Genomic DNA, 27,887 nt, shown 5'->3' on the forward strand with positions numbered 1-27,887 from the left:
TGCAGTTCTTGGCGTATGTGTTGCTTGCTTCACCTTATGACTGCGTTGCCTCTACTTGCCTGATTTTGCAATTTACGGTAATACAAAATACCCTGCGCGCCGCCGGCAGCAGCGCAAAGCTCTGGAAGATCGCGAGCGCTTCGGTGTCAGACATAGGGTGGCGATATGGAGGGGTTTTTCTAGCATGAAAGTATGCTCTTGAAGCTAAGGTGCACTTAAATTCGAATAGAATTAGTCAAGGCTGCACTGAGAATTCGAGAGGATGCCACCTACGGAAAGAAAGTGAAGACTGTACCACGAGAGCCGCCTAAAGGCGGAGCATCCGCTTCATGTGAGTGAGCTACTTGGTTCAAATTGGGCGAATCCACGAAATTCATCAGTTTCCCTGATCGGAACTAATAGCGCAATTTCAGCACAACCTCGTGCAGGTGGCATATTGTGGCATTGATATCATCCACTTGTTGTAAATCAATTTATTTTCTAAATTGTTTTCTTTTAGTGGCACCTATCTGCATTGATATATTGTAGATAAGAATGATTTGAATTTTTCTGCAAATGTCTTCCGGTTTTGCCCACAAATATAACTTAAAAAAAAACAAGACCTTTCGCACTCTGCATAGTGAGATTGTGTGAATTTTTTTGATACTGAGTTAAGAAATTTTTCAGCGAGGATAATACATAGACGTTCATTTCTTTCATTCGCCTTTTCTCCTTTGCAGGCGCATTTGAGAGAATGTAATCAAAATCCAGACAGCGAAACCGTGGTAAGTGTTCTGTTTTTCGTTATAATGCTTGAATATCTTCAGTAACGAAATACCTTTATTGCTAGGACCGCTTTTGGAACATTCTATGTTTTAACTCTAGTCCCGGCACTTCAGCGCTGCTCCACAGATCATTAATGACAAAAAACTTGGTGATTAACGTATGAAAGGAATATACCAAAGGAAAATAGCAAATTGGGCTAGTTTGTGCTGGCTCATGATTGAAAGAACCATTACTGCGCTACAAGACATTGACACAACACTAAACTAACAGGAGATTCACAGTCTCACAAATTTATTTCGACACCCAGAAGTAATGAGTAAAGATCGGCCAAAAACAATAACAGGTAGTGGAACAGCAATCTTAATTGTGACACTGTCATTATGTGTTTACTTGTTATCGTGGTAAAAAATCGCACAAAGTGATAATGAAGGCCAGCTAACACATTTATGGACTATTCTTTATTTAAAATGCCGCCTTGAAATCTTGTGTCCGACAAAGCTTGTAGATGAATAGTGAGCTAGTTTGTCAATTGACATTTTCTAAATGCTTGCAACGAGTACTGGTAAAAGAAGTTGGTCAGAACTGCTCATCATTCTTTACCGGCGGGTGTGTCAAGTGGGACCAGATTCCCTATCTTACAAGCAGTAGGAAGTGATGATGCATCAGGAGACGGTATAAAAATTTTATGTGGGACTGCTGAAATACGAGTACCTTTTTTTACCTTCCTTTGCCTCGTTCAAAAACGCTCATTCATGTTCATCCTCACCTGAATGCACCCACTGCTGAGAAAAGGCATCTCCCATGTCCAGCCAATTAAAACTCTTAATTACTGAGGCCAATTTATATCCACCGGCGCCTGAATGTCATTCGTCCAACTGACTTCAAGCCACTGTCATGATATTGTGGGTTGCTTGATGGTTTGTTGGCGCCAAAATTATAATTAATCAGGCCAACCTACCCACCAGTGCAGACTCCATCAATTTGGAGGGGGAGGAGCTACGAACTTCTCCACCTCGCGTGCGAAAGATAAGATTCGATTGCTGACAAGTGATAGTGCCCACGCCTGATTAGCCGTTGTCCGGAGGCATGAGGCGTGCACGGTCTTCTTAACAAAACGCTACTTTGGCAAAGAACCACAACAAAAGATAACAAAACCAAGCCCTACCAGTGTAGCATGCATGCACACTAAATAAACACTAAATGAGGACGCAAACAAATATTAACAGGAAGAGGAAAATACCAGGGCAGTAACTATACAGCGATGTTGCAAGGTCACAGCAATATTGTACAAAAGAATACGACGAGAAACAGCGACCGGACAAAGGAAAGAGTTCAAGTCAGTGGGATGAAACGCTGACTTCGCTGCGGGGCGGCGAGGTCCGGTCGCAAGGAGCATCGGGCTGAGGATGCTCGTCGCGGGGCAGAGGGGGTGTTGCGGGTACAGGCAAACTTGGACCACGTGTCTTCGGAGCCGCCGTCGCCGCGCTCCACGCGTCAGACCCTCGACTAGGCTCGCTTGCCGACCACTTCCCTGGCTGACCTCACTCAGGCCCACACGCACCGAAATCTCCATGCAAACTGATCGGCTCACAGTTTTCCCGCTGCGGCGTTCTCCAGGCAAACGAACAAACAAACGAATACTCAAGGCTCAGTGGGCCAACGATTCAAAGATGTTGAAAGGAAAAAAAAACACACCAAGAAACGGAGAAGAAAACCAAGAGAAAGCGACGGTCCTAACGAGGAACGATGCTAACTTGCGAAGGTAGGGAAGGGTGCGGGGGCATTCAACTTATAAACTTAATCTCAGATGCAAGCAAATGAACGTGTTACTTCTCTCCGGCGCTGGCGAACGAATGATTTCACTAAAGTTGGTCACGCAGTAACTTTTCCTAAAACAGATCCTGTTTTCAGATTCCTTAAATGCATGTCAAACTTCGCAAACACAAGGACGTTTGAGCGATTCGCGGTAACTGCATAACAACATTTATTGTTTCCACAATCCCTGACAAAGTCGCAAAATTTTATCATTCTACTTGTTTGCGATTTTTATCGCTAGCAGGAACATCGAGTCTCCATCACCGGCTGTACTGATGCACGTATTCATTCTTCCATCTGCACTTGAGAGAATATTTTTCTCTGATACGTGAATAGTGTAATGAGGAATATTTTTTTAAATGACATTTGTTTTGTTAGACACTGGTCTCCGTTAAACGGCTCGGAAAAAAAAGGTACCGTGATACTGAAAATTTAAAGTACTGCTTTGCACAGGGAAAAAAGTAATTCATCGCTCGTATGACAACCGCTTGCTGCACGGGAAGGATTTCTTGTCCTCTAAAAGATGTCCCCATCAGCACCACACAGACTATGCCCACTGATGGGCAAAAACCTCTTTCATATCTCTTAATTAGTCCTGTCCTGTGCCAACTGCAGTAATTTATCTCCAAAATCTTCCTAATCTCATCCTCCCACCTCACATTCATCCACCCCATGCTATGGTTGTCTTCTTTTTGAAGTCTGTTGCCCTTTGCAACCATCGTTTATTTTGCCTTCGCATCACTTGCGTTGCCCTTTCTCATTTATTCTTGATTTTGACTGTGATGTAATCAACACCCGCTTAATATGCTAGGGCAGTACGTGTCCGATATTTTAATTTCTGGATATTTATGTTATGTGTAGACTAACTTTGGATGTATTCAATACCGCTATCCTCGTTCACACCGCCGGACACAGAACGCCATCTAGTACCGCGAGTGCTGCGTGGAACTTGATCTAACTCTAAGGGCGGCAGCACTAAGGGGATCCTCTAATGCTACTTACTACATGACTACCAGAAACAAGCCTGTTGAGCAGACAAAGTTAACGAAATTAAGTACTAGTTATGACATTCGATAAGGAACAGTCAGCCAAACAAACGAAAGCATAGAAGAATATATGTCTAGGTGTTTTAATTTCACTTGATCAACGAGGAATTAGTTGCGTCATGAATTTATGCCTGAATTTATTTGATTAAAAATTAGAAGCAAAACATTCGGGGGGCACTTTATTAACCTAAAGTGCGGTGAGACGAAAGCCCTAAGCGTGTTGTTGCTGCTTGTGTCACTAATGTGTGGTTAAGGTGTTAAGCTTCGCCTCTAAGAGTGGAACGCGACAGCGTCTTGCAACGCTGCCAGGAAGTTCATAAAACGCCATTCCCCGTGCGGCCCTACGCCTTGCCCGTCGGTAAATTGGTTTTTAGGGAAAGGAAATGTATCTGTCTCGCATATCGCGGTGGACACCTGAACCTCGCCGTAATGGGAAGGGAGGAAGATGGGACTGAACGAAGACACCGTAGTCACTAGACGCGCCTTTGCTCATTCAAAACCGTCGCGCTGGCATGGCGGAGTGGTAGCGTGCTCGTCTCGCACTCCGGAGACCCTGGTTCGATTCCCAAACTCGACCAATTTCCTACTCTGTTTTATTTATTTTTCTGGTCAGACTAGAAAGGTTAATTAGTCTAATTGGTAATTAACTAATTAACTAAACTCAGTCCAACTGACTTGTAGCATCAGTATAGCATCCCTTTAACTGGTTGCTTGGTTACTAGCCAAAGTACAATTAGCCCAGTTTGAAATTCGCGCACTGTGACGTCACGACCATTTTGACCAATTGAAAAGCGTGACATTTCTGTCGACAACTCCTGTTTACAACGATGAGGCATTAAAGGTTTCCGGCTTAAAAACATATTCCCCGTGGAGTCCAAACCACCAACCTCCGTATGTCGCATGCGTTCTTTCAACAAGTGAGCTTTGGGGCGGCAGTGCAATCTTCTACATTTGGAAGCATATACAAAGAATGACGTTTTTATCTGGGGGATTTTAAAAAATTCCTGTCAGCAATCTGCTTGCCTAATCGAGAGCAAACTTCGCTCAAGGGGTAGCATATTATGGTCAACGTTCTTTGTGGCGTAATTAAACGTCGGTACTTGCCTGCATTTCCTGAAATTGAGAAAAAACTGCTGTCAAGTGCGAGTAAAGCTTTCGCAGACGCGAGCTATACGCGAGCCGAGCAGCTGGTTTGAGAGGGCGCGCCATCTGCCGGAAGGCGAGGCAAACGACGTCCCGGCTCAGTGGGTGGGAGGGTAGCGCGCTGGCATAGAAGGTGCGGCCCGTCGACAACTTGAGACCCATCTTATTAACCTCGTGTGTGGGAAAGCTCATGGAGACGATGGTTCGGGATCGCCTCTCTCCATACATGGAGGGTAAGGGCCTCTTTGCAGACACTATGTTCGGGTTCCGCCCGCACATGTCTGCACAGGATGTCCTACTCCTACTACACAGGGACATAATACGACCCACATCCATGCAACAAAACGACAAGGCCATTCTCGCCCTCGATCTTAAAGGGGGCGTTTGACAGTGTTAAACATGGCACCATACTCTCCAACTTGAACACCACTAACTGCGGGGCGAAGGTCTTCGCCTATGTCAAAGACTTCCTCTCTGCGCGTCAGGCACTCCTCCGGATCGAGGACGAGGAATACGGCCCGTACTCTATGGGTACACGAGGTACACCACAGGGGGCGGTGTTATCACCGCTCCTTTTCAACATCGCCATGATGCACCTGCCCGGCCGACTGGCTCAGGTGGATGGCATAAAACACGCACTCTACGCAGACGACATTACAATCTGGACCACCGAGGGGAGCCTTGGGGAGATGGAGGACCGCCTTCAGCAGGCTGCCTCCATAGTCGAAGCATATGCTGCCGACTGTGGTCTCCAATGTGCTCCCGCCAAACCAGAGCTTCTACACGTCAGGACAAACCACAAGGACAACACGTCTCTACACATATCTCTGTCGGACGGTCCCATCAGAGCAGTGGCGGAGATCCGGATCCTGGGTCTGTTCATCAATAACAAACTTAGGCCGGACTCTACTATAGCGAAACTCAAGAGCATAGGTGAACAGGTAGGGCGCATGATCTGCCGTGTTTCCAACAAGCGGGGTGGTCTGCGGGGCAGGGACGCACTACGGCTACGCCTATGCCTTCGTGACCAGCCGGATCCTCTACGCCGTGCCGTGCCTACGCACCACCAAACAACAAGACGAGCGCATTGACGCCATCATCAGGAAGGCAACAAAGCGAGCACTGGACCGCCCGGTGGCTACCTTCAACGCCAAACGCAAGGCGTTGGGAGTGGTAAACTCCTATCAGGAGTTGCGGGAGGCCCACCTCGTGAACCAATATACGCGGCTATCGCAGACGGTGCCTGGGCGCCGCCTGCTAAACCGCTTACACATCCAACACACATGCATACCAGAGGGGACGGAGAACATCCCGGTGCTGTGGCGCCACATGGTCTTGGTCGCTCCGCTCCCCCGTAACATGGACATGGCTTCACATGAAGGCAGACGACAAGCGCGGGTTCGCACGCTTGAGAGGCAGTATGGCTATAAAGAGGGCGTCTATTACGTGGACATCACAGGGCCGTCGCCCGCGGGATTCTTCACGGCTGCCGTAGTCCACCGGGGAATGAATGTCGATGGACTATCTTTTCGGGCCCCAAATTCAACACGAGCGGAGGAAGCCGCAATAGCTCTCGCTGCCGCCGATCCAAAATCGAAAACGGTTATCACAGACTCTCGCCGGGCCTGTGACCATTATCTTGCAGGCGAAATATCGCCTCTTGCCTCGCAAATTCTAAGAGGCGCTCTCGCCGATCCAACTCGCACAAAAGTGATCTGGGCTCCTGGCCACCAGGGTCTACGAGGCAATGAGGCCGCTGATGCGGCCGCCCGAGCGCTCACACACCGGGCTCCACATCCTAGCTCTGATGGCTCAGAAGCTCATAAACCGCTTTTGCGGTTCCGCGAAATCCTAATTTATTATTGCGACAGCCACCGTCTCTACCCGGCACCTGCCAAGGGGCTGAGTAAGGCGGAGGAGCGAACTCTGCGGCGCCTGCAGACAGGAACCCTTCTCTGTCCTGCAATAGCAAAACACTTCGATCCGAACACAGATGGGGGCTGCCCGCACTGTGGAGAGATCTGCGATATCTTTCACATGGTGTGGGCATGCACTCAGAATCCTCACCTTAAGGCCCCCCCCTCCCCCACCCCCACCCGAGAGGCATGGGAGACTGCCCTCCTCAACTGCTCCACACTGGAGTCCCAAAGGGCTCTGGTCAAGCGGGCGCGAGACGGGGCCTCGTCATGCGGTGTCCCGGACTAAGGATACCGACCATGCAGCAGGGTTTTTTTTTTACCCTCAAGCTCTCTTTGATTAGTTTTTCACCACCACCACCACCACCGTCTGTCTGCTCGCCGAATCTCGCCTTCCGGCAGATGGCGCGCCCTGTCAAAACAGCTGCTCGGTTAGCGTATAGCTCGCGTCTGCGACAGCTTTACTCGCAGTTGACAGCGGTTTTTTTCTTAATTTCAGGAAATGCAGGCAAGTACCGACGTTTAATTACGTCTGAAATAACGTAGACCATAATATTCCGCCCCGCGAGTGAAGTTTGCTCTCGATTAGGCCAGTAGTTTGCTCACAGGACTGTTTGAAATCCCGCAGATAAAAACGTAATTCGCTGAATATTGAGTCTAAGCCTGTCGCACGCAACCTTATAATAGTCGCGTATTTTCTAATAGTCAATATTTCGTGCCATTTCGTGGCATTTTATGTGATGCTGCTGCTCCTACTGCTGTGAAATGCACAAAGATTGGTGGCAAATAGAATTGCCCCGCTGGAAAAAAAAATCTGTTCGATAGAGGTTACCGTTTGGCGTTGTTTACACATTAGGAAGCTTAGAGGTAGAAAATCAAAAGTTTATTTGAGCACGCATGCAACCCGCTAAATTCAGTGTGGTTATTGGTTATGTATATCGGATGTGCTAGTTTCGTACTGAATATAAATGATTGGCCGGATTCACCAAAATGGAGAAAACATCGTCTTCTGTATTTCACTCACGCCTTCTGGATGGTCTTACGTCGCTAACTAGCCAACGTACAACTAAACAACGTAAACTAATCGACGTGCCGCTGTCCAACGTGCAACAGACCAACGAGCAGCTCACCAACGTGCACCTTATCAACGTGCAGCAGACCAACGTGCACCTGATCGACGTGAAACTGACCAACGTGAAACTGAACGACGTGGAACTGAACAACGTGGAACTGAACAACGTGGAACTGAACAACGTGGAACTGGACAAAGGGGGGGTGAACAACGTGGGGCTGAACAACGTGGGGCTGAACAACGTGGAATTGAACAACGTGGAATTGAACAGCGGGGAACTGAGCGACGTGGAACTGAACGACGTGGAACTGAACGACGTGGAACTGAACGACGTGGAACTGGACAACGTGGAACTGAACGACGTGCAACTGAGAAACGTGCAACTGAGCAACGTGCAACTGAGCAACGTGGAACTCAGCAACGTGGAACTGAACAAAGTAGAACTCACCAACATGAAACTCACCAAGGCACATTTAACCAAACAGCAACTAACCCCACTGCGCCTAACCAAGATGCAACCAACCCGGGTCTAGCCAACCAGGGTGCATGTAACCCGGGTTCTGCAAATCAGGGTGCTACAAAGCAGGGTGCACCTAACTGGGGTGCACCTAGGGTTCTTTAACGCGTACTGACATCACACAGTACACGGGCCTCTAGAATTTCTCCTAGAAATGATATTGTACTTGTCAGAGAAGAACGAAAAAACCTCGACCGTGAAAGCATTAGCGAAATTCTAAGGGACCTCGGCGTCTCTTCACTTCAGAGCAGCTGAGCAGCTGAGAGCTCTACGTCTCAAAAACACCACCACTTCTGAAAATCGGGCTGTTGCATTTAGCATTCTTCAATATGCCGCAGTTCGATGCTTGCTGTGAAAGCGGCGCCGTCTGTCATTAGCAATTTGAAGACAGCTTCTTTATAAAATGGTGGATAAATACCTCAGCAATAAATAACACTACAGGAAGCGTGACCAGTAATTCGCGATTTTATGGGATATGGAAATTAAGCCTTCGGCAGTAAGAGTTATTACTGTTGTACAATGTGCAAAGTGAGGAAGGTATTCACACTGCCGCGGGGGTGCCTTTGGTGCCGTCCGTGTTCCTCTAAATATCGGCAATCATCCCAAATAGATTTTACGGCAGTTGTGACTGCATGATTATGTGGCAAAATCTGCGACCATTTCGATGAACAGTGCATATAGGATGAAGAAAACGTGGTCCAGCAGCGCTAACTCCAAAAGTTATTGGATGTGTAACGAGGAAGAAGTGTCACGCGGGCACTTCGTCGTTACAGAAACAACCTAAGGGTCACCAGCTTACCCGGGGTGAATAAAAGGCCCTTAAAAAAATGGCATGATCATACTCAGTAACTTATCTTTACGAGATAAGTTTGCAAATAACGGGGAGTAAGTTCAATTTCCCAAAGATTGAAAGCTTAACTCCCCCATCACTATTAGTATGTGCACACTGACAGATATTCCATTCTACACTCTAAGAACTGATACTCTCTATGATAGAATATACCGGCTACTGTACTCTCTCTAGCAGCAGTTTACTCCGCCCAAACTGCCTAAGGAGTGAAACGACTCCTACGGGAAAGAGTAAAGCTGCGAGCGCACTCCCTCTAGGGCCCGAGGGAGTTGGAGGTTGTTTATTTTCTTAGCTTTTGTACTGCAGCGGAGCCATATATATAGTGACCTATGACTCGCATCTCATGCAAACTAGTGATAAGCAAAAACAACCAAACAAGAAAGTGCGCTGTGCTCCGCCCACAGAGCCAGACCTTGTATACAACCGATACGTGCAGTGTACACTTTGGAGATTATTGCGTTGCATTCATACTGCATATTTGATTTGATTTCAATGAATTTTACGTCCCAAAGCAACTGCACTGACATCGCGACATCCCAAAGCGAAGTGCACTAACATCGCGCAGTGCATGAGGCTTTGGAGTTTCGCATTCATCGAAATGCGACCGCCGCGGGGTTCTGAATAGTCTATACCATTCAGCGAAGTCATGCACTTCCGTAGAATGCGTTTAAGAAGAGACTGTCATGGTAACTGTCGCAATTTATCCTAAACATTAGTTTATTGCTGTGTGAATATATTTTATGCCCTTCGGAACCGCCATTCACATTTTGCAACATCTATTTCAGCACAACAACCTCCCAGAAAAGGCGGTTCGCAGAAACGAGCGATGCTTCTGTTAAAGGAAAACACTTCTGTCAGATCCCGTAAACCTTCGCGGTCGACGGCGAAACATTAGTCTAAACACTTTATATGGCATTCCTACTACGGTATGAATGATCGACGAGTGCTCTAGGGAAGCTACACATCATTTTAATACGAATAATAGTGCTTCAGGACACCAGTTAACTCGTTCGCGAAGGACGAGTCAACGTACTGTGCACCATGAAATTGCTGTCGAGTAAAGATTTACCGTGGCGTTGTGGCGTTCAGATGTTGCCTTTACTGTTTCATCATTTACTGAGCTGTGCCAACTCTAACCAGCCAGCGATCTACCAATTTAGAGAACAGAACTCGCGACATATACGCACGAAACTGCCGCTGAACTCAAAATGTTAGCATATATAACTACTGAAAAGCATTACCACTCGTGCCAACTATAGGGGAGAGGTAGCACACTCGGCTCGCAATGCAGAGTTTCCCGGTTCGAATCCTCCCTCCGGCGCAGCTTTTTTTTCCCCAGCCATTCGTAATAAAGGAGTGTTTCTACTCCTGCAGAGGGAGTGCGCTGGATAAAGGAGTGAAATATGGGATAAGCGTATACTCCATCGAAAGGAGTTCCCCGCACTCCTTTTGTTCTTAGAGTGTAGTGGAACCAAACAGTGCGAAAACACGGGACTACAGAAAGCAAGTACAGACACAGAGCTTTCGGTGTCTACAGCGCTGTGTCTGTCCTCTTCCTTTCTGTGGTCCCGTGCTTTCGCGTGGTTTCGTTTAAGTATCAGGAACCAACTAGCCCAACAATCGTCCCTTTTGCAGGTGTTCCATACTGTGAGGTGGTGGGTTTAACCTTGTGAGCGGCTCTGTTCGCGTATTGAGAGGGTTTATCTTTTACTTGTTTCGGCGCATGTCGACGGAAGGAAAAGGCGCCGAGGAGATTGTCAGGCCCGCCGTGTTTATTGACGGGCTTTCTACAGCAGACTGACAGCGCCAGCCAGAGCGCCCCAGAGCCTCGCTCGCGAACGAGAGTTCGTGTTGTCCTAAGGCCACAGTATACAAACACACCAAATAGAGGCACGGGGGCAGGTGGTCTTCCTGTGAGTAGTAGCCTACTATACTCGCTTTCTCACGTCAAACGCGCACACGTTTACGCTATCCACGATGCAGCACCCGTACCGGAATACACCAGCCCATTTTGTCGTTGCTTCTCCCCTCCCCCTCCCCCGAAAAAAAAAAATTCTAGTTGCAATAGCTGATTCGGGGCGCCCTCGTTCGTCGAAGCACCCTCTTGTTTTTGAGGATGACAAATGAGATGGCCAGATTAAGATCAATCTTCGCTTAAATAATTAATGGTCGTGATAGCAAGGTAAATATTCATCTCTACTTATTTCAAGTATGCGGTGTCGGGAAACTGTGGTAAGGAAGCAACTATGCGCATGCCGATATATTCATTCGTCTTGTTCAAAATGCAGAAATTTTAATTCAGTCCCATGTCTGGCAAACATGGTCAGTATTTTTTTTATTTCTCTATCTAGGGATATGCCTCATTTTTTCCTTTAATCCATAAAATATTTAAATCAATTTCAATTGGCGCTATTTAGGTCAATAAAATACACAGTGAAAGGAGGTAGCTGCTTAGAACGAGGTTGCAGTCAAAGATTATTGCAAATGTCTCAAGCAGTACAAGCGTGGCTGCTTAGAAAATCAGAAGCTATACGTTGCAAAATCTATCACTTTGCAAGATAAGCGCCCATACAGATTGACTTCAGGGTGTATTTCTACTAAGTTAAATTGCTTTTCTTTACTTTGATATAGTCCGCTTTACACACCCATATAGCTCTGGCCGCTCATGACATCAAAATATGATGTATTGTTAGTGCATCAGCACTAATCCACTGGGTGACAACCCCCAGCAAAGTCTTTGTCTCTTCTAGTTGTCTGTTCGCATCTTTAGTTCGCCTACAGCGAATGCTCCGTCCCCCGACACAGACCGCCCTTCCCGTCTTCTACTTAGCAAAAAATCCGTGCTTTCGCACTAATTCGAGTGCAGTAAACGTTCTGTAGTTTTTTTGAACTATTGAGAAACCAGTAAACTTTTCTTTTCTTGGAAATTACTTAAAATGAATCATGTTTAATGGCGAACAAAAAATACCTAGCAAATGAAGCCTTCTCTGACCCTTGGAGCGTCGCATTTGCGATATATTTTTAATTTTAAAGTACTTAGCAATTTTGTGGCAAGTTCGGCGGTAGGATTTCAGGGATTTTAAATGTCAAATTATCTGATATCGCTCTTCTGGAACCTGCTGTCGTCTTTAGGTGGTTTTCTATGCGAATCATAGTGCGGTAATGCTACGATTTCTGCGCGGGGAAGTGTATAGAACTATTTCTTAATGCAAATCTATGTTGAGCAAATTTTCCCTTATCGGATGTTTTCAACATAATGAGGCATGCTTTCCAATGGCTTGAATCCTTCTGAAGTTTTTAGTTAGGTAGAAACCATTCTGATAGGAACATGCGTGGCTTAAAAATTTGAGCCATTATGTCATATTGGGTCAGAGTGATGGTAAGGTATTATTGTTTTGCTTGTGCTGTTAATGATCGCCAAAAAAGGCGGCCTGTTCAGAAAGTTACTTTATCATAGACGTGCTAGCATCTTGTACAAAGGTTCTGAGAGGTTAAAATGTACATGTTTGCGTTATCAAATATGTGTGGCATGTTACCGGAACTCATGCGAAGTTAAATTTTGGATGACCAATTTGTTAGACGAGATAATGAATTTTCAATTGGGCTGGGCGTTTTTTGTCCAGGTGTTCTTACAGGTTGAGGATCAAGTACACATATACGGAGCTTTTTTCCTTAAATTTTTTATTACGGCAGTCCTCCATAAGAGTTTGATGTTTCACGTGAAAATCGAAGCAATAATGAGGTCATTGCGGCCCATTTCGTAGTTGTTGGAGCCTTCTCAAAGTATTACTGTTACATGCATTAAGCCCTACTAGAATAAAAATTTTAATACTAAAAAATAGTGCAATCTGCTGCACATCCTTTCATTTTCGATATTAATGATGATTCCTCAGCCTTTAATTAAGCGCATGAGAGGCGATTCTTACAGCACATGGCTTAGGCAATGTTACCACCTGCACGCTTTTCTTCAGAGAATAATAATTTTGGGCGTTTCTTTTAAGTTATGTTTGAAGATTGATATTGCCCAGCTGTGCTGACTATACACTAATCACAGCGGCAAAGCTTTCTCTTGGTGAAGTAAGCCCATTAAGGAGAGTAGTTGTTGGAGATGGCGGGGCAACTGCTAAAAAAAAGTATAACTAGCGAAGAGCCAGTATTTAGAACACAGTCATGCTGAACACTATGAAATTCAAACAGGGAAGTAGGCGGATAAGGAGAAGGTTATCTTCAGGTTTCCAGAAAGCCAACATTCTTCAGCAAGCTAACGGGCTTGAGAAAGCGCGATAACCTGGAGTGTAAAGGTTGTAAGTCGTAATAATGATCAACACGGCGAGATCTCTGATAATAGGTCGGAAACGTCCGACATGATGTTTCATTAGGGCTTAACCCAACTTTTATGCAGGAGCTCAAACTCAGTAAAATAAAAAAAAACGGCGTATGCAATTGTTGCATACATTGCAATAGCGCCGCAGAACGCCATGTTATAGTGAAATGAATATGAAGCGGGAATATTGAGGACCTGACTTAGTCGAGAACAAAACTTCCAACGCAGACCACCTGTGCCGCACTGCGAACATCGAGGCCCGAGCCACAAGGCGTGAACAACAAGGCACTTGGAAGCTGTTCCCTGGAAAGAACCGTCCCAGAGCTGCCTATACTCGCCCTGTCAGACGAAGACATGAAAACCTGGCGCAACGCTTTCGAAAAACACGCGTCCATGCTTGGAATGACCGATAATGGCCAAAAATACAATTTTTTATTGTCAACGCTCCCTCCAAATATCATTAGCGAAGTAGGAAAGAGTGAAATCCATCCTCCGCCAGGTCGTGAATATGAGTGGCTCCTCGATGTTCTTTTCAAGCTGAGTGAATCTGCGAGGGGAGAACGCAGCTCTATGAGAATTTTGTCAGATGCGTTGGAAAATGTATTTCGTCAAGGAAAGGAAGCTCTGAAGAGCATTTTCACTCCTGCGGTCGAGGGGTTACGTGAAGAATCGAAAAATCAAAGTAAGTCCTGCGATTCAGACATCACATATGAAGTAGAAACTATAGTTTATGGCCCTTGTTAGCCTGCGTCAGAAAACAGCTACCACACACTTTGAACAGGCGTATTCTTTCTCGTCTGATATTTGATTCTTTTGGTTTTCTGTAACCTAATGTAAGCAATACTCGCTACGATTGCAAGATACGTGGCGTCAAAATATGGCGTAATTTTTTAAAAATACAGTGGGGTAAGCATTCCCCTGCTAAGGCCATCAATACAATGTTTCCTTCCTGGAGTATTACCGTACTACATTGCGCCACGTTACTGGAGGCGTGAAGACTTCGCACAAAAAGAAGGCCACAGAGAAAGCTGCACTCAAAGATCCCACTCTACCTTGCAATGGATTCTTCATTGTCATTTTCTTCTTTCACGACACTGAGCGAACGATAGCCGCCTTATTTGTTCCGGGTTAGTGCAGGCTTGTCCGTTTTACACGCACCCAATATTATCCTTCTGAACTCTTATTGTAACTAGCTGAAAACGAATTCCGAATAAAGAAATCAGTTATTTCTGTATAATTCAAACTATATCGTGAAAGAATGTACCTTAAGAATGATTTCTTTCGTCCACTTATCTACTTCATTTATCGCCATATGAGGTGAACTAAATGTTGAAACAACGCACCTTAAGTAGAACGCTTCTGTCAACTCAACAGAAAGTGTTGCAATAGTTTCAGGCCACGTTAGTCTTTATTACAAAATAATTTGTGACGAAATAACAAAAAAATGGAGCTGTGAAGGGAAGATAGTACACCAATTCATAAAAAAAAGCCACTCAAAAGATGGAACACAGCGGAGGGACGAGGCACGCACACGACGATTGGTGTCTGTGTGCCTGTCGTCGTGTGTGTGCCTCGCCTCTTTGCTATGCTCGGTCTTTTCACTTTTTTTTTCATGAATACGTACAAACTGACCCCGATTTTAACTCTACTACAATAGTACATCAAAGCCTGCCTAAAAAATTTTTATGCCGCCGAAGAACGCTTTATATTTATTACTTGTATAAAAAATTGGATATACATATGTATTTTACACATACTGTTTAGCAAAGATGGCGGCAAAAAGCGTTAAATCATTTTTTTTTTTGGCCGGACTCTTCACGGACAGTATTATTTGCGTATTCGAAGGGAAAGTGAACAGAAAAACTGCATTCACTCAGGTCTCACTGACATCGTGTATACGTCTTTGAAATATATTTGCATTTTGCGGAAATAAAGCACTTATTCAAAACAGCTTCTCGTCTTTTAGCCAATGCTATAGGCACCACTCGGCTCTGTCTCTGTATAAAGTAACCCCATGCTGTGGGCACAATTTTTTCTTCTCGGGGAAAGCCAAAGCTTCCGTATTGCCAACTAAATCCCGGGGTACGACGGGCTTTGTGTTTAAATCCCTATTTATGCGCCTGGAAAGCATAAACATATATTATGAATATATAGATACAGAGCCTATTATACCAATTAGGCAGTAATCGCCATCCTTCATGCTGCAACTGCAAGGCACGCCGAGAGCAACTGCAAGATAGAAAGATAATGTTGCGCACCTGAAATGTTCGTAATTACCGGGGAAGTGCCGACGCTGGCCAGAATGACTTTCGCTAGCAATTTCTGTTGCCGAGTAGCATTTTGTGCCTTGTTTTTAAAGGTCCAGGGGTTCAGGCTTTCACAACTGCCAAAAACAGAAGGAAGCCTTTAACGGTCACGTGTGCAGCAATGACGAGGTTTGTTTAGAGCTGTCGAGCGTGTGTTTATAAAGGCAAGCTAATTGAGTTTTGAACCGGTTGCTGGTTTTCAAGTTGACATTTCATGCTAGGGTACCTGACTGTGCACGTGGAAACAGCGCTGGAGCGTACGCTTTGCAGCTGAGAGAGTTGCTGAGCCAAGATTTCGCTTTCTTCCGTCACAGACTGCTATAGCGCACTAACCAAGCGTGCTGTATTTGAGGAAAAAACGATAGGATTCTGAAGTTCCGGAGGTGGAAAAATGGCGTCAGGTTGAATAGTTTTATGCGAAATATATTTGATTACGAACAGGAATATTCTTAACAGCGACTGGTATTTGGAGGGAACGTTTTAAGATCCCTTATACTGGCCATATTAAGCTCCGATGTGCAGAGTCCCGGCGAAAGTGCCTGAGGAGCCCAGTTGAGTGCGCGCGTTCAACTCTACAACAACATGACTTATCAGTGATGTGCTGTAATTCCGGTAAGCAAGAATAAAAACCAAGCGCCGTTGCCTATTTTTTCACGTTTCATCTTTTAGTGTCCCCGGTATCTTTATCATCGATTGCCGAAAAGGGGCCTTTTTGTGAATGTATCAAGGGTGTGCAAGACTAACGTTAGCGTAGAAAAAAAACTTGTTGCTTGCCGTGTCCTGCAAAGGAACAACGGTGTCAGCAGAGACGCGGCAAGCTCATCCGTGGGCTGTGGGGAGCAGACACCTCACGCAGCCACATTGGCGCAACAGATCACCTCGTCCTCTTTAAATCTATTACCTCACAATACACAGTTGCCTCATCCTAACCAAAATGTGGCGCTAAATTTACATAGCCGAGATTACAAAGGTACTCAAAAACGAGCGAGTACAAGTGTGCGAGTTTAGGAGGGTAGGCTTTTGTCAGCGCCATAATTGTAAGGTCTATGCTATGTCTATACGCGTGTCACCGTGGCAACGCCTTCTGCGCTTTTCGGGTGCTGAGCACGAGGACATGGGGTGTAATGCGGGCGCGGCGGCCGCGCTTAGATAGGGGCGAACTGAAAACGTCGATAGTGCTACTTTGCTCCTTCAGGCCGCAGGTTGAAAATGTCAGGAGGTGAAAATTATTACGAAGCCGTCCACGAGAATATCCCCCATTGCTCCTGTACCTCCTGGAGACTTTCTAACACGCAGTTCAAAATTGAGGACTACTGCTGGGCATTTCTCAAGAGTTCTGAAGTAAAGCTGAAATGAAGTAATGTTTACTTACGCAATCTTATATAATTATTGGCAACTGCGCTTATGTGATGTGTCTGTACGAATGCTAGGACTGTCTCTTGTACTGCAATGGGAGGTATAAAATGTAACGAGATTACTGACAAGCAGCAGTAAACAATGCAGAAGAATCAGCGCAGGAATACGATCGCCCTCTCTGAGCCAGGCGGGGTTGATCTTTAAATATTTGTTATATATATCGCTACAAATCTATTGTTCTCCGCACCAGGTACCAAGTTAGACATTATTTTTATCTTGGTTATTCTATATGAAGAACACGAAATCTGAGTCATGAAAAATCTTGTGATGGTGCGAAGTAAGTGGTCTCCTCGTGAAGGAAAATGCTGCTTGAATGATCGTTGTAATTACTATTGGGTTAAATTAACTTTAATTGGTCCCATATTATCATCCCTCCTCGAGCTGTATTAATGGCTTCCAAAGCGCGGACTAAGGCAGATGCATGGCAAAGACAAGAAACCTAGGCTGCTTTTAATAAACAACTTAAATTTGGAAAGAACTAGTCCGCTGCAGTCTGGCTCCTCTTACATAGAACGTATCAGCAAATGAACTAGAAGATTTCTAAAACCTTGTGCTACACGTGCAAGTATTCTCAAGTACCAAGAACTCAACTTTATTAGGGTAAGGGAAGGAAGACCATATCCTTAAACTTAGGACGTTATTCAATGAAAGTGGAGTCTCCTTCCAAATCGCTTGAAGGCGCTGAACCAGCAGGCTGGTTCAATGAGGTGATAGAACGGGAAAGCGGCATAAATATATCAGCGAACCCATCCGGCTGACGCTGTCACAGCCTAAAACTAAAGGGACAGAAGTCTAAAAAAATGTCACGGTGTTTCCCGTATGTCTAGACACGCATGCGTACAGAAACGCATGCCTCCTGTGGCAGAGTTATGGGTGTCAGAAATCTCCACGACCGGTTTCTATATTTTTTTGTACAGGCGTAGCAGTAAGAGGCATATTCGGCGAAATGACATCTTCGTCATCTTCAAGCTTCGCACAAGTTGGCTCGCCACATTATCCAGCAAAAAAACTTGCATGACGCTTATACTGTCCTGAAGAGTACAATGAGAATCATCTGTGATTCCTCACGCACAAGTGCTGGTTTTCTTTCATAGATACATAGTTCGCGCGGAATTCATACATATATCGCGCGGAAGAGGTGATGCTCCACAGGCCTGGCAGGTGGCTGCTTCAAACACAGCCACCCGTGGTGCTTGTGAGAACTTGGTTGCTCTTGCCGACCATACATAAGGCTCATTTTTGCAGAAATAGTTATATGGGAGACTGTCTATCTCAGCTAATTAGCTGATGGGCTTTGCTACTGTGGGCAGGCGGCAACTGGACTGCATTTATTAATGCGTTTCTATTAGAGGCGCCTGTGCGAGTAGAGTGGAGGAAGCCATCTGCCAGTAGCCAGTGGCAGGTGAACCACTTCTCAGAGTGCGCTGGTGGCAACATGCCCACGGCCATCACGTTCCTTTACCCGTACAGACGTTCATTATACCCGGGGTTTAGGTACAGAACTTCGTTGTATTCAGATGATATAATTAGGTTTTCTATATTCTAGGCCAACACACAAAATTCGTTACATGTGACGTCCAGACTCGAAGGTTCGTTATGTTCTAGGTGTCGTAGGTAATTTCGATATATCGGAGATTTACACAGTTAAGCTCGTTATACCAGACGTTGCGACTAAGGTTCGTTATATGTGATGTTAACGTTGCGTTGACGAGGAGGCATAGTGGCCATCACCAGTCTGACTTTTCCCACTGCAAGGCAAGCGTCTCTCCCATATGTGTTTAATTAAAACAGTCCTGTTTCAGCTATATGTAAGCGTTGGTTGTAATCTTCACATTTCCCTGTCGCCTAAGGAATGGTGTGATAATGCGCTGTTGTTGAATGTCCTTTTCGAACGCCTACCTGATCATTTGGTTCATTGAATTGAAAGGTTGTGCTGGCTCTATTAGGAATTACCTTAGTAAATACGTTATAGGGAACGGACAGTAAGCTTATTGGTTTGTATTTTTGAAGTCTATCTTGTCTTTTTTCTTATGCATTACAATTCTGTTAGCGTTCTTCAGAGCTTCTGGTACGCTCGAGGTCTTAAGGCATTGCGTAAAGGGGGTGGCAATTTTTTTTATGCAATCTCCCATTGCCCTTAAACAGATCTGCTCTTAACCAATCTTCACCAGCTGATTTCCCTCTTTGCGTTTCTCCTAAGGCTTTCTTTACTTCCTCTTTCACTACCGGCAGGATTTTCCATTGCTGTGAAGCACAGCCAAATTTACGTGCTCATTGCATTGCCCACAGTATAGATAAAGTCAGAACTCTTCGGCTAATTTAACTGTCTTATCCTTATTGCTAATCACATTGCAGTCTTTTTGACTCAGCCCCCACATCTGATTTTTTTGCCTGTGCCTAATTTCCTGTTAACCGCCTGAGGTTAACTCCCTTCTTTGAACCATGTCCAATTAGATCTATATTCACACAGCATGGTGACATAGTAATCCGAGGGAGTACACTAATTTTATAAAGGCCAAGGTCGTTCGTAGCAGGGTGAGAAAGTTGCCACCTGCCCACCTTGCAAGGGTGTCGTCATTTCCACGTAGGCTTTTTTTGCTAATGCATTAATCCTTAAAAGGTAAACGACGCACGCAGGAATTTGCAGGAATTGGACATTGTGCAAGTGACGAAAGAACTAAAAAAGCGTTTTGAGCTATGGAGAAGGGTAAAGAGGTGGGTAAGGCAACAGCAGACCTGTTAGTGGAGGGTGAGAAAATATTGTTAAAGTTAGCCAAGAATCACGTCTCTCGGCAATCAGATTTTTGAGAGCAGCTGCTACGGTAGTCAAATCCTAAAAGGGAGAGTATACGCTGCATGGAGGAGTTTCTGGGTTTTGTCTTTGGCGGCGCGGAAAGCGTTTCACTGCCGATGGTCCGCATGCTACAGCTGTGCCCTCCTTCTCAGCTTTCCTCTTCGCACTATCTTCAGCGTCACCGCAATCGGAGAGCCGGCGGCCCTCGACACAAGTTCCATATTTGCCTGCCATCTCATAGTAGTGCCATCTCTGGCGAGTGATACATACCTTATCGGTGACGTCATCAGCGAGCAGACGACGGCGCGCGCTACTTTTCTCTAGCCTTCACGCTGCTGCCCCTCCGTTGTTCTACGCTTTCATCCACGGGCTCGCTTCGCTATACCTGTATTTCTTCCTAACCTTAGCTCTGCGCTTCTCCCAGTTATGCCGAAGCCAACTGCAAGGAACGCCCCTCAACACAGCAACGGGCACCTGATAGCGTGCCCTAAATCTTCGCACTGCGTATACTCTCTACCCTAAGGGGCTTGCCACCAAAGCAAAAGCTTACCGTCGCCACCGTCGAATTCTTTGCCTCAGTCTATCGAAAAGCTAAAACAGCTGATGAGCTGCGCTCAAATCTCGCATCAGGAGGTGATGTAATCATGGCAATTTTTCATCGCCAGTAATACCTTGCTTTAGGAACCTTCCACCACTGTTAACTCGTTGCAACAATTCGGCGTAAACGGTTGTCCGGGTGGCCATTTGTACCTGGGTCAAAAATTTGAGAGACGAGTTTTGTGCACACCAGACACTTTTGCAAATGTTCAATGACAATTCCATGCTTTTCGTCATCTCAAACTCTTCTGCAATCATACGAACACTTATACGTCGGTCACTGTTCACTAAAACACAAGCACCATCAACATTAGCGCCCGCAACCGTCGTCGACAGGCGACCGGACCTTAGCTCGTTGCGGACGTCTTCAGGGCCGTCTGTGAATGCTTTCTGCCGTTTGAACACTCACGATCTGCAAATTGCATGATTGCCGTATCCTGTCTTGATCATGTCGAATGGTACAGGGGACTTCCTTAGTATAACTAAAAAAATTTGCTGCATAGAGCTACTCTAACGTTCGCTCCATTGTTTCGCTGACGCAGCGTCAAGACAGGGCTACACTCTCAAGCACTACTATCAGCGTCAAATGAAACGCGAACAAAACACCTTAAACGCGAGTACAACCACTTCGCCTGTTTTAATCCGAGCTCTTCATGTAGTGAAGCTGAAGGTTACCCTTTTCTTTCTAAACCGGTTTCCCAATCAAGTACAGCCGCGTGCAAAGCCACGACATCTACGCTTTCTTTCAGGAAAGAGCCTGTACACTTCAAAATTCTCGGGCATACTTAAATCATGGTCAAAGGCAGCGCTAGTTTGGTGTCGAGTATGAGCTGTAAAGTTTATATTTCCCTCCAGAGCCAAGTCACATCACATCGGTAGATTATAAGCCCTAAAACGAAAAAATTTCAAATCACATTTAGAAGGTGAGACGGACCTCAACTACGCGCCCACGCGTGTACGAAAATTCAAGCCCGAAAAAATAAGGCAGCCCCGAAAAAACATTCCTTGCCAGTGATGTAAATTTCATACTGTAAGAGAGAGACTCAAGTCTGGCTCTCAGTACGTTGTCTTATCGCTGACCAGCGACAATTACCTCGCATACCAGTGATACCTTCAGATGCCGTAGACGATCAAAAGCGGCTACATACCGGCCATACAACTGGTTCGCGAATATGTGGACCTCGCCCTGTTGTTTTGAATGGAGAGTGACCCGTATGAAGAGTAAGTAGGCCGTTCAATATATTCTACACTAACCTCCAAGAGCCACCACTATCGTATTTTTTACCTAATTTGAAAGACGCTCCAGGCTTTAAACTTTACCATATTGCAGTCAAAGAAACTTCAACTCGTGAATTAATACGCTTACACACTGCCCATCCCTACCTTTGAAGTGAACGTCTTTTCCCGCGAACACCTTTTCCTGAGCACGAGTGACACTTCTTCGTAGATTTACGATGCTGAATGTGCTTTTCCCAATTGCTTTTTGCCATATCAATCTGCAGTTCCATGATGTGTGTGCATTCACTACAGGGTGTCGTTGCACATGCTCATATTTTCTTTTATAATATCTGCTTTATACCGCAATAAAACTTTGGATAGCAACTCTTGCAAGTCGTCATATTGCCTCTCTCGTTGTCGTTTGTACCTCTTTTGCGCTATTTTCATTTCATCATGCCACACGAACTAGCCTGACAGCTCGACCTTCTCAGCAGTGGTCTTCCACTGGTCTCTAAGTGGAGCTTCTCTCTGTCAGCCAGAACAACCCTATCCTGAATGTTACATCTTTCTTCTTGTCTCCATTGCCACTGGCTGCGCGTCTGGACTGCTCGGACCAAGAGGTTGTCGTAAAGACGACTCGAAAACTGCACGGGGAGTGCACCACCTCTCTCCTGCAACCAATAGCCGGTTCAGATTTGTTACATCATATATGCTCACTGATTGAAAAAAAAACGGTGCAGATGAAATTGAAACCATGCTTTCTTTCAATTTCTTTAGTAAAATTGTGAATACTTGCGAGGAACTTCATAGATAGGTGTGTGTTCGGGCGGTTTTACGCGTGAAAAGCACTTTAAGGGGTTGCCTGAATTTCTTAAAGCTACCTAACTAGCAAGCACAGGCGAAAGAGTCAATCCTCATTCCAGAGTCCCGATATCACTAAGGCAGTAAAGGTTTGACCTAATTGGGAGCATTCGGATTTCGCTAGTTCAGGTGAAGTACCAATAAATAGGTTTTTAGAATAAATTTGAAACGGCCCCCGTAGCAATACAAAAGGAATTGGCAACCCTTGTTTAGCAGATCGTTTCACGGTCCTTTTGAATGCTTCAGTTAAACAAGCATATTTACATCATGCAATATTTCCTATTTTACAGACTAGCAGAGTTGCTCTCTCGATGAGTCGTGGCGGAGTCGCTCCTTTGAGGCCGGCATCAGTTCATTCTTCCGCACCGCGCCCGCCCACGGCACTTTTCTGGCCAGAAAACACAGCAAGAAACGCTTGCATCCAAGTAAGTCTGACGTTTTGACAATATAAATGTATGTAGGCTTTCAAATTCAAACCATACGTGCATATTCATCACGAGCTAGGTGTGCAGTAAAAGTGAACGTCTGAGAGTGAATGTGTTCGATACTGCTTTCAATAAAATTTAACCTTTTCATATGCTTGTGTACGAAGCATACAGATTTTTATCACTCACTGCCCCAACTAGCACTGAACTATAAGTTTCAGGCGGACATACGATTTTTATGTCCAAAGTACGGTTCTTTTTTTGTCTTATTTGCAAAACAGTAAAAAATATTTCACAATAAAGAGGGAGGGGCAGCACACCGCCCGTCATTTTTATGTAGAAAGATTCTGCCGGCAAAAATAACATCAGTTTTGTTCGCATTACCAAGTGTAATGAAAATCTTCAAGACAAATTTATTCCATTGTCGGTAGTGTATTATCTTAACACATGCTCACATGCTCACATCTTGATATCTATACTTTAATCAATTGATACACTTTGTACAAACTATGCACATCCGTGTATAACATGAACCTCTGGTTTTTTGCACTGGAAATCCCGCTGGTTGTCTTTCTTGATGCAATAATACACTATATAGGCGGAAAAAATATTTCTTTTCGCTGATAAGAAAAGAGGTGCCTGAACAGGCACGCAGAGAGCCTGCACACATTCATGGTCGTGTATCTGAACATGCCGATTCAAAACGTACACGTGGTCACTTGTTGAAACTGTTATCTAAGAAAAAGTTTGTGCATGCACAGATGAATACCAGAAGCTACAAGCCATTTCTTTTTGAAAGTCTAGGTAGCCTCGTTTTGCTGTCAACCTACGCACCCAGAGGTTTTAGTGTTTTCTTTCTAATAGCTTGAATGTTTTTTTTTCCTGATATATTCAATTTTCTTTTCATTTCATTGTTACTCGTACCAGAACTGTCCGCCGCGGTGGCCTAGTGGTTATGGTGCTCGGCTGCTAACCCGAAAGACGCGGGTTCGATCCCGGCCGCGGCGGTCGAATTTCTATGGAGGCGAAATTCAAGAGGCCCGTGTACTGTGCGATTTCAGTGCACGTTAAAGAACCCCAGGTTGTCGAAATTTCCGGAGACCTTCACTATGGCGTTCCTCATAGCCTGAGTTGCTTTGGTACGTTAAACCCCAATAAACCAAACCAAACTAGCTCATGCGTTGCCCCAACACTTTTGCCAAATATACAAACTGCTATCTCCAGGCCTGCTTTATTACGGAAGCGCACTTAATTGCGTAAAACGTCTACACGTTTTGACATGACGATAGAACGAATATTCCCAAATGGTGCAAGTTCAACATTTTTGGGCAAAAATTTTGAATGCCAGAAAACTGTAAGGTACTTAATTAAAAATATTGAGGCTAGTGATCCCATCTTCCAATATCTAGCACAATATTTCCTCTTAAGTGTTTCGATCGGTCGCATTGGGCAGTTAAAGCTGCCCTATGAAACCCTTTCTTACGCATGTGACAGTTTCAATGCTAGCCATGCCAACCTTTCTTTATCATGCTTTTTTCCTCAGTCGCAGGTAGCACCAGGGATGCCCTATCAGTCAGTCGACCGGCAGGAAGACCATCCATGGTGGTTCCGGGCTTTGTGGTTCACTGGCCTCGGCGCTGTCCATGTGGCGAGTGGCACCCTGCACATCTGCCTGTGGCTGGCAGTAGCCATCTTCACAAAAGCGAAGAATACAGTCTTATGTTTTTTCCGCGGCTTGTATGAAATCTCCTATCACTTTCGGCACAATTTCCCTGATGCTAGCAGGCCCGCCCGGCGCCCTCGGCAGTGGCACTCCGCTCCATTTCGCACCTGAAATTGCGGTTGTTGACCTGCAAACTAGCCGATGTTATACAGGTTGACTTAAAGAGCTCGAACATCAAAAGAATTTTGTTTCTCCAAAAGGCTATGAATGTCCAATGACTGTCTTTGCGGACTTTATACAAGGAACATGAATAAATCGGGAAATTTACGTCTCTTAGGATATCTATCTGATTCAATAACTGTATGTCGTTCTCATTAAAGGTTATGGTAGAAAGACGGTGTGGTAGATGGTCCTTGGTGATCACAAAATGAACAAGGGAGGGGAAAACCTCAAGTCCCCTTGTCGAAACGTTGGCTCAAGCAACCTGAGGTTTTCCCCTCCCTTGTTCATTTTGTGATCATTAAAGGTTAGTTTTTCTTTTACTTGCGTCACAAAAAGGTGCGGTATATCTTGGGGACAGTTGAAATCCTTGCTAAACGGTGGTATCTTTTGTACACATGCGGGGTGGAATCTCTGTGTGGGTTTTTCACGTTCGTTTGTGCACATGACACGCTTGTCTCATGGGGAAACAACGAGCTCTTTCTTGTCACTAATTCAGATGTCTAAGAGATTAGCGCCGATGATTCATTCTCAAGTAGAGGTATAAAAGTACAACTTCGGCAAACTTACACTATATAACATATTTCTTAACTTATTTACTTCTAAAATTTTTAATTGAGATTTACCGTTTATTTCGCCACGTGCTAAATGAAATCCTGTGATATAGTTTCTGGCCTATTTCGTGCAATTTCCCAATAAAAGAAAGTTCTGTTTCTGGTGTGTCCATTTTTTCATCCACGGACTTTTCCTTCATACAGTGAATACACATGGAGAGTAACATGGTACAGCTAAGACACCACTATAAAACGGAGAATGCAAGAACAGTATCGCTCCCTTCGTGCCTCACTTAGCTAAAATAAAATTAGGAGCGTGTCTTATGCATGAGCTAGCAAATTCCACTGGTGCAGTTATGTGCAACTTCAAGAAACATGTAAATTTCCTCTACTAGAAGCGTGAGAAACGTTGCAGTACCAAGCGCACTCCGTACCTTTTAGGCATATCTGCACATAATTACAACACAGCGTTAAAGTTTTAGATTTATGCACTTTATATACAAAGCATAAGAGCCTGCTGTACATATGTGCGGTGGTGCTAAAAGAGGCGCCTCAGCATTATTCAAACCTTAGATTAAATGTATGTAAAAAAGCCATACCGTAAGTAAGAATGAACATTTTAATCATTGCTATAGTTACATTAATGATCACATGACTTTCTGAATGATTATACAGAGGTAGTGATGACGCGCTATCTGTTTGCAATCAGTTGGCAAAGTTGGAGAAAACAAATGTTTTAGCAGCGCTATGAAATTGGTAATATATGATATTATACGGTTAGTATTCATTTTTGGATGGAGTAAAAACGTTTATAAACTGAAATAGATTCTTCTTTGCTAGCTTTTATGTGCCTTCTGGTCTTACAATTGCCTAGCATTTAATTTAAACGCAAGCCTGGTGCTGGGTGGCTATATTTCAACACTCCGATCAGCACATGGAGTCGCATTAAATCTTTCACGTGCAAGTAGCTATACGCTGAAACTAATAGGGTTAGCTGACCCCATTTTTGGAGTATCCTGATTAGAAGACGTGTCAAAAAGGCGCAGGAATTTTTCACAATAAAGCACATTCGCCCCTTTTTTTTTGTCGACACAGATTTGGGAATAACATTCCATTTGTTACACCACACCTTCTTCCCCGTCGAAAACAATTACAGAAGAGTTTCTCATAAATCAATCTCAGTCTTGTTCGGCATGGTAGAGTTTACAACTATTCTTAGCAGTGTTCCGCGGTGCCCTTAAGTCACACTACTCTTCGTATTTCCCAGAGAGCACCGAGTGCATGCAGTGAGTTGAAGCCTTTGTGTTGCACATTTAAAGCTTACTTGTGTTCTTTACGCAGTAGGTGATCTGCATAGTTCAAACAGTACAGAAGTATTCCGGCGCATTCGGACTACTTTCTTGCATTCTGCTGCGAGAAAGGCACATTTAAAGGGATAGAAATGTCAGTGCTAGGCCTAACATTCTTATCCAGCCCCCGCTACATGCAGTATCTAGGTGCATGAAATCAGTCTGCCAGGCAGCGCTGAATTTAAACTAGAGCTGTACTCCACAGCTAACCTTTCGCAAAGCTCTCAATCATACTTCAGTGAATAAAACAAACTGATAAGTGCTGTGCTGTAGCATTTTTGAAATCGGATTTTAAATCGCACTTATTATTTGAAACACAATACCTAAAATACGTGTCTGGCGCAGTATGCTTTCTTGAGAAACTGCCGCATTGCGTTAGTGAACTGGTCAGATGAACATACGTAAATAGTTAAAAGGCTGAATTAGGGTCTTTTTATTGCGATCTAGTATGTTTGCTGAATAAAAATCTTGTAATAGTGGACAGAACCGAAAGGAATGGCTCGTAGGTAATTGCAATGATACGCATCAACACATGGTGGTTGAAAGAAATAATAGTGAACTACCATAATATCGGATTCATGGCTTCACCAATACAGGTGAAGAGATAAGAAACGAAGCAACGCTAGAAAAAATAGTCATCCGCTTCAAAGACCGTCCGATAGGCCCATCACCGTCAGTTCGATAGCGAAATACAGGCAGTGGCCAAAATCTGGCCTCGTTCTAGGCGAAAGGTATGGATCATCGCGTATATCGTAACTTTTTCTTGCAACAAACCTCTTGCACTCAATGATGTTTATCTTCTTCCTATAGTTCCTACTGAATTTCTGCCCCTATTTTTATTCCCTGCTGTTTTGACGTCGTCGTTTTGTATGAAGGATGCTTAGTATCTTGTTAAACTTCATTGGACAGATAAGCCAATTTATTCTTTGAAACGCATTTGACTTCGAAATAAAAGACAGTGTAACTGTACATCCTAGAGACAGTGAGATTTTCACGCTTAATTATTTTTTCTTACCACTGCTGATGACGAAGGAGAC

The 27,887-nt window shown here is 44.7% G+C and overlaps 1 protein-coding gene across 4 annotated transcripts in view; it reads left to right on the forward strand.

Annotated features, from left to right (window-relative positions):
- Positions 1-25,660, forward strand: part of LOC149329810 (uncharacterized) — a 41,281-nt gene extending 15,621 nt beyond the window's left edge. For 2 of the 4 annotated variants that reach the window (XM_089560513.1, XM_089560515.1), the window contains 3 exons: positions 720-764; positions 22,931-23,065; positions 24,609-25,660. In XM_089560513.1, the coding sequence (XP_089416639.1) occupies positions 720-764; positions 22,931-23,065; positions 24,609-24,899 (471 nt within the window). In that variant the 3' untranslated portion in view covers positions 24,900-25,660. Of the gene's footprint in view, positions 1-719; positions 765-13,676; positions 16,396-22,930; positions 23,066-24,608 lie in introns of those variants that run through there. The other 2 variants (XM_089560512.1, XM_089560514.1) reach the window with 1 other exon arrangement.
- Positions 25,661-27,887: the final 2,227 nt, after the last annotated feature.

Source organism: Amblyomma mixtum, chromosome 9, assembly GCF_055824585.1.
Source record: "Amblyomma mixtum isolate Tamu chromosome 9, ASM5582458v1, whole genome shotgun sequence".
Classification (NCBI taxonomy): Eukaryota; Metazoa; Arthropoda; class Arachnida; order Ixodida; family Ixodidae; genus Amblyomma; species Amblyomma mixtum.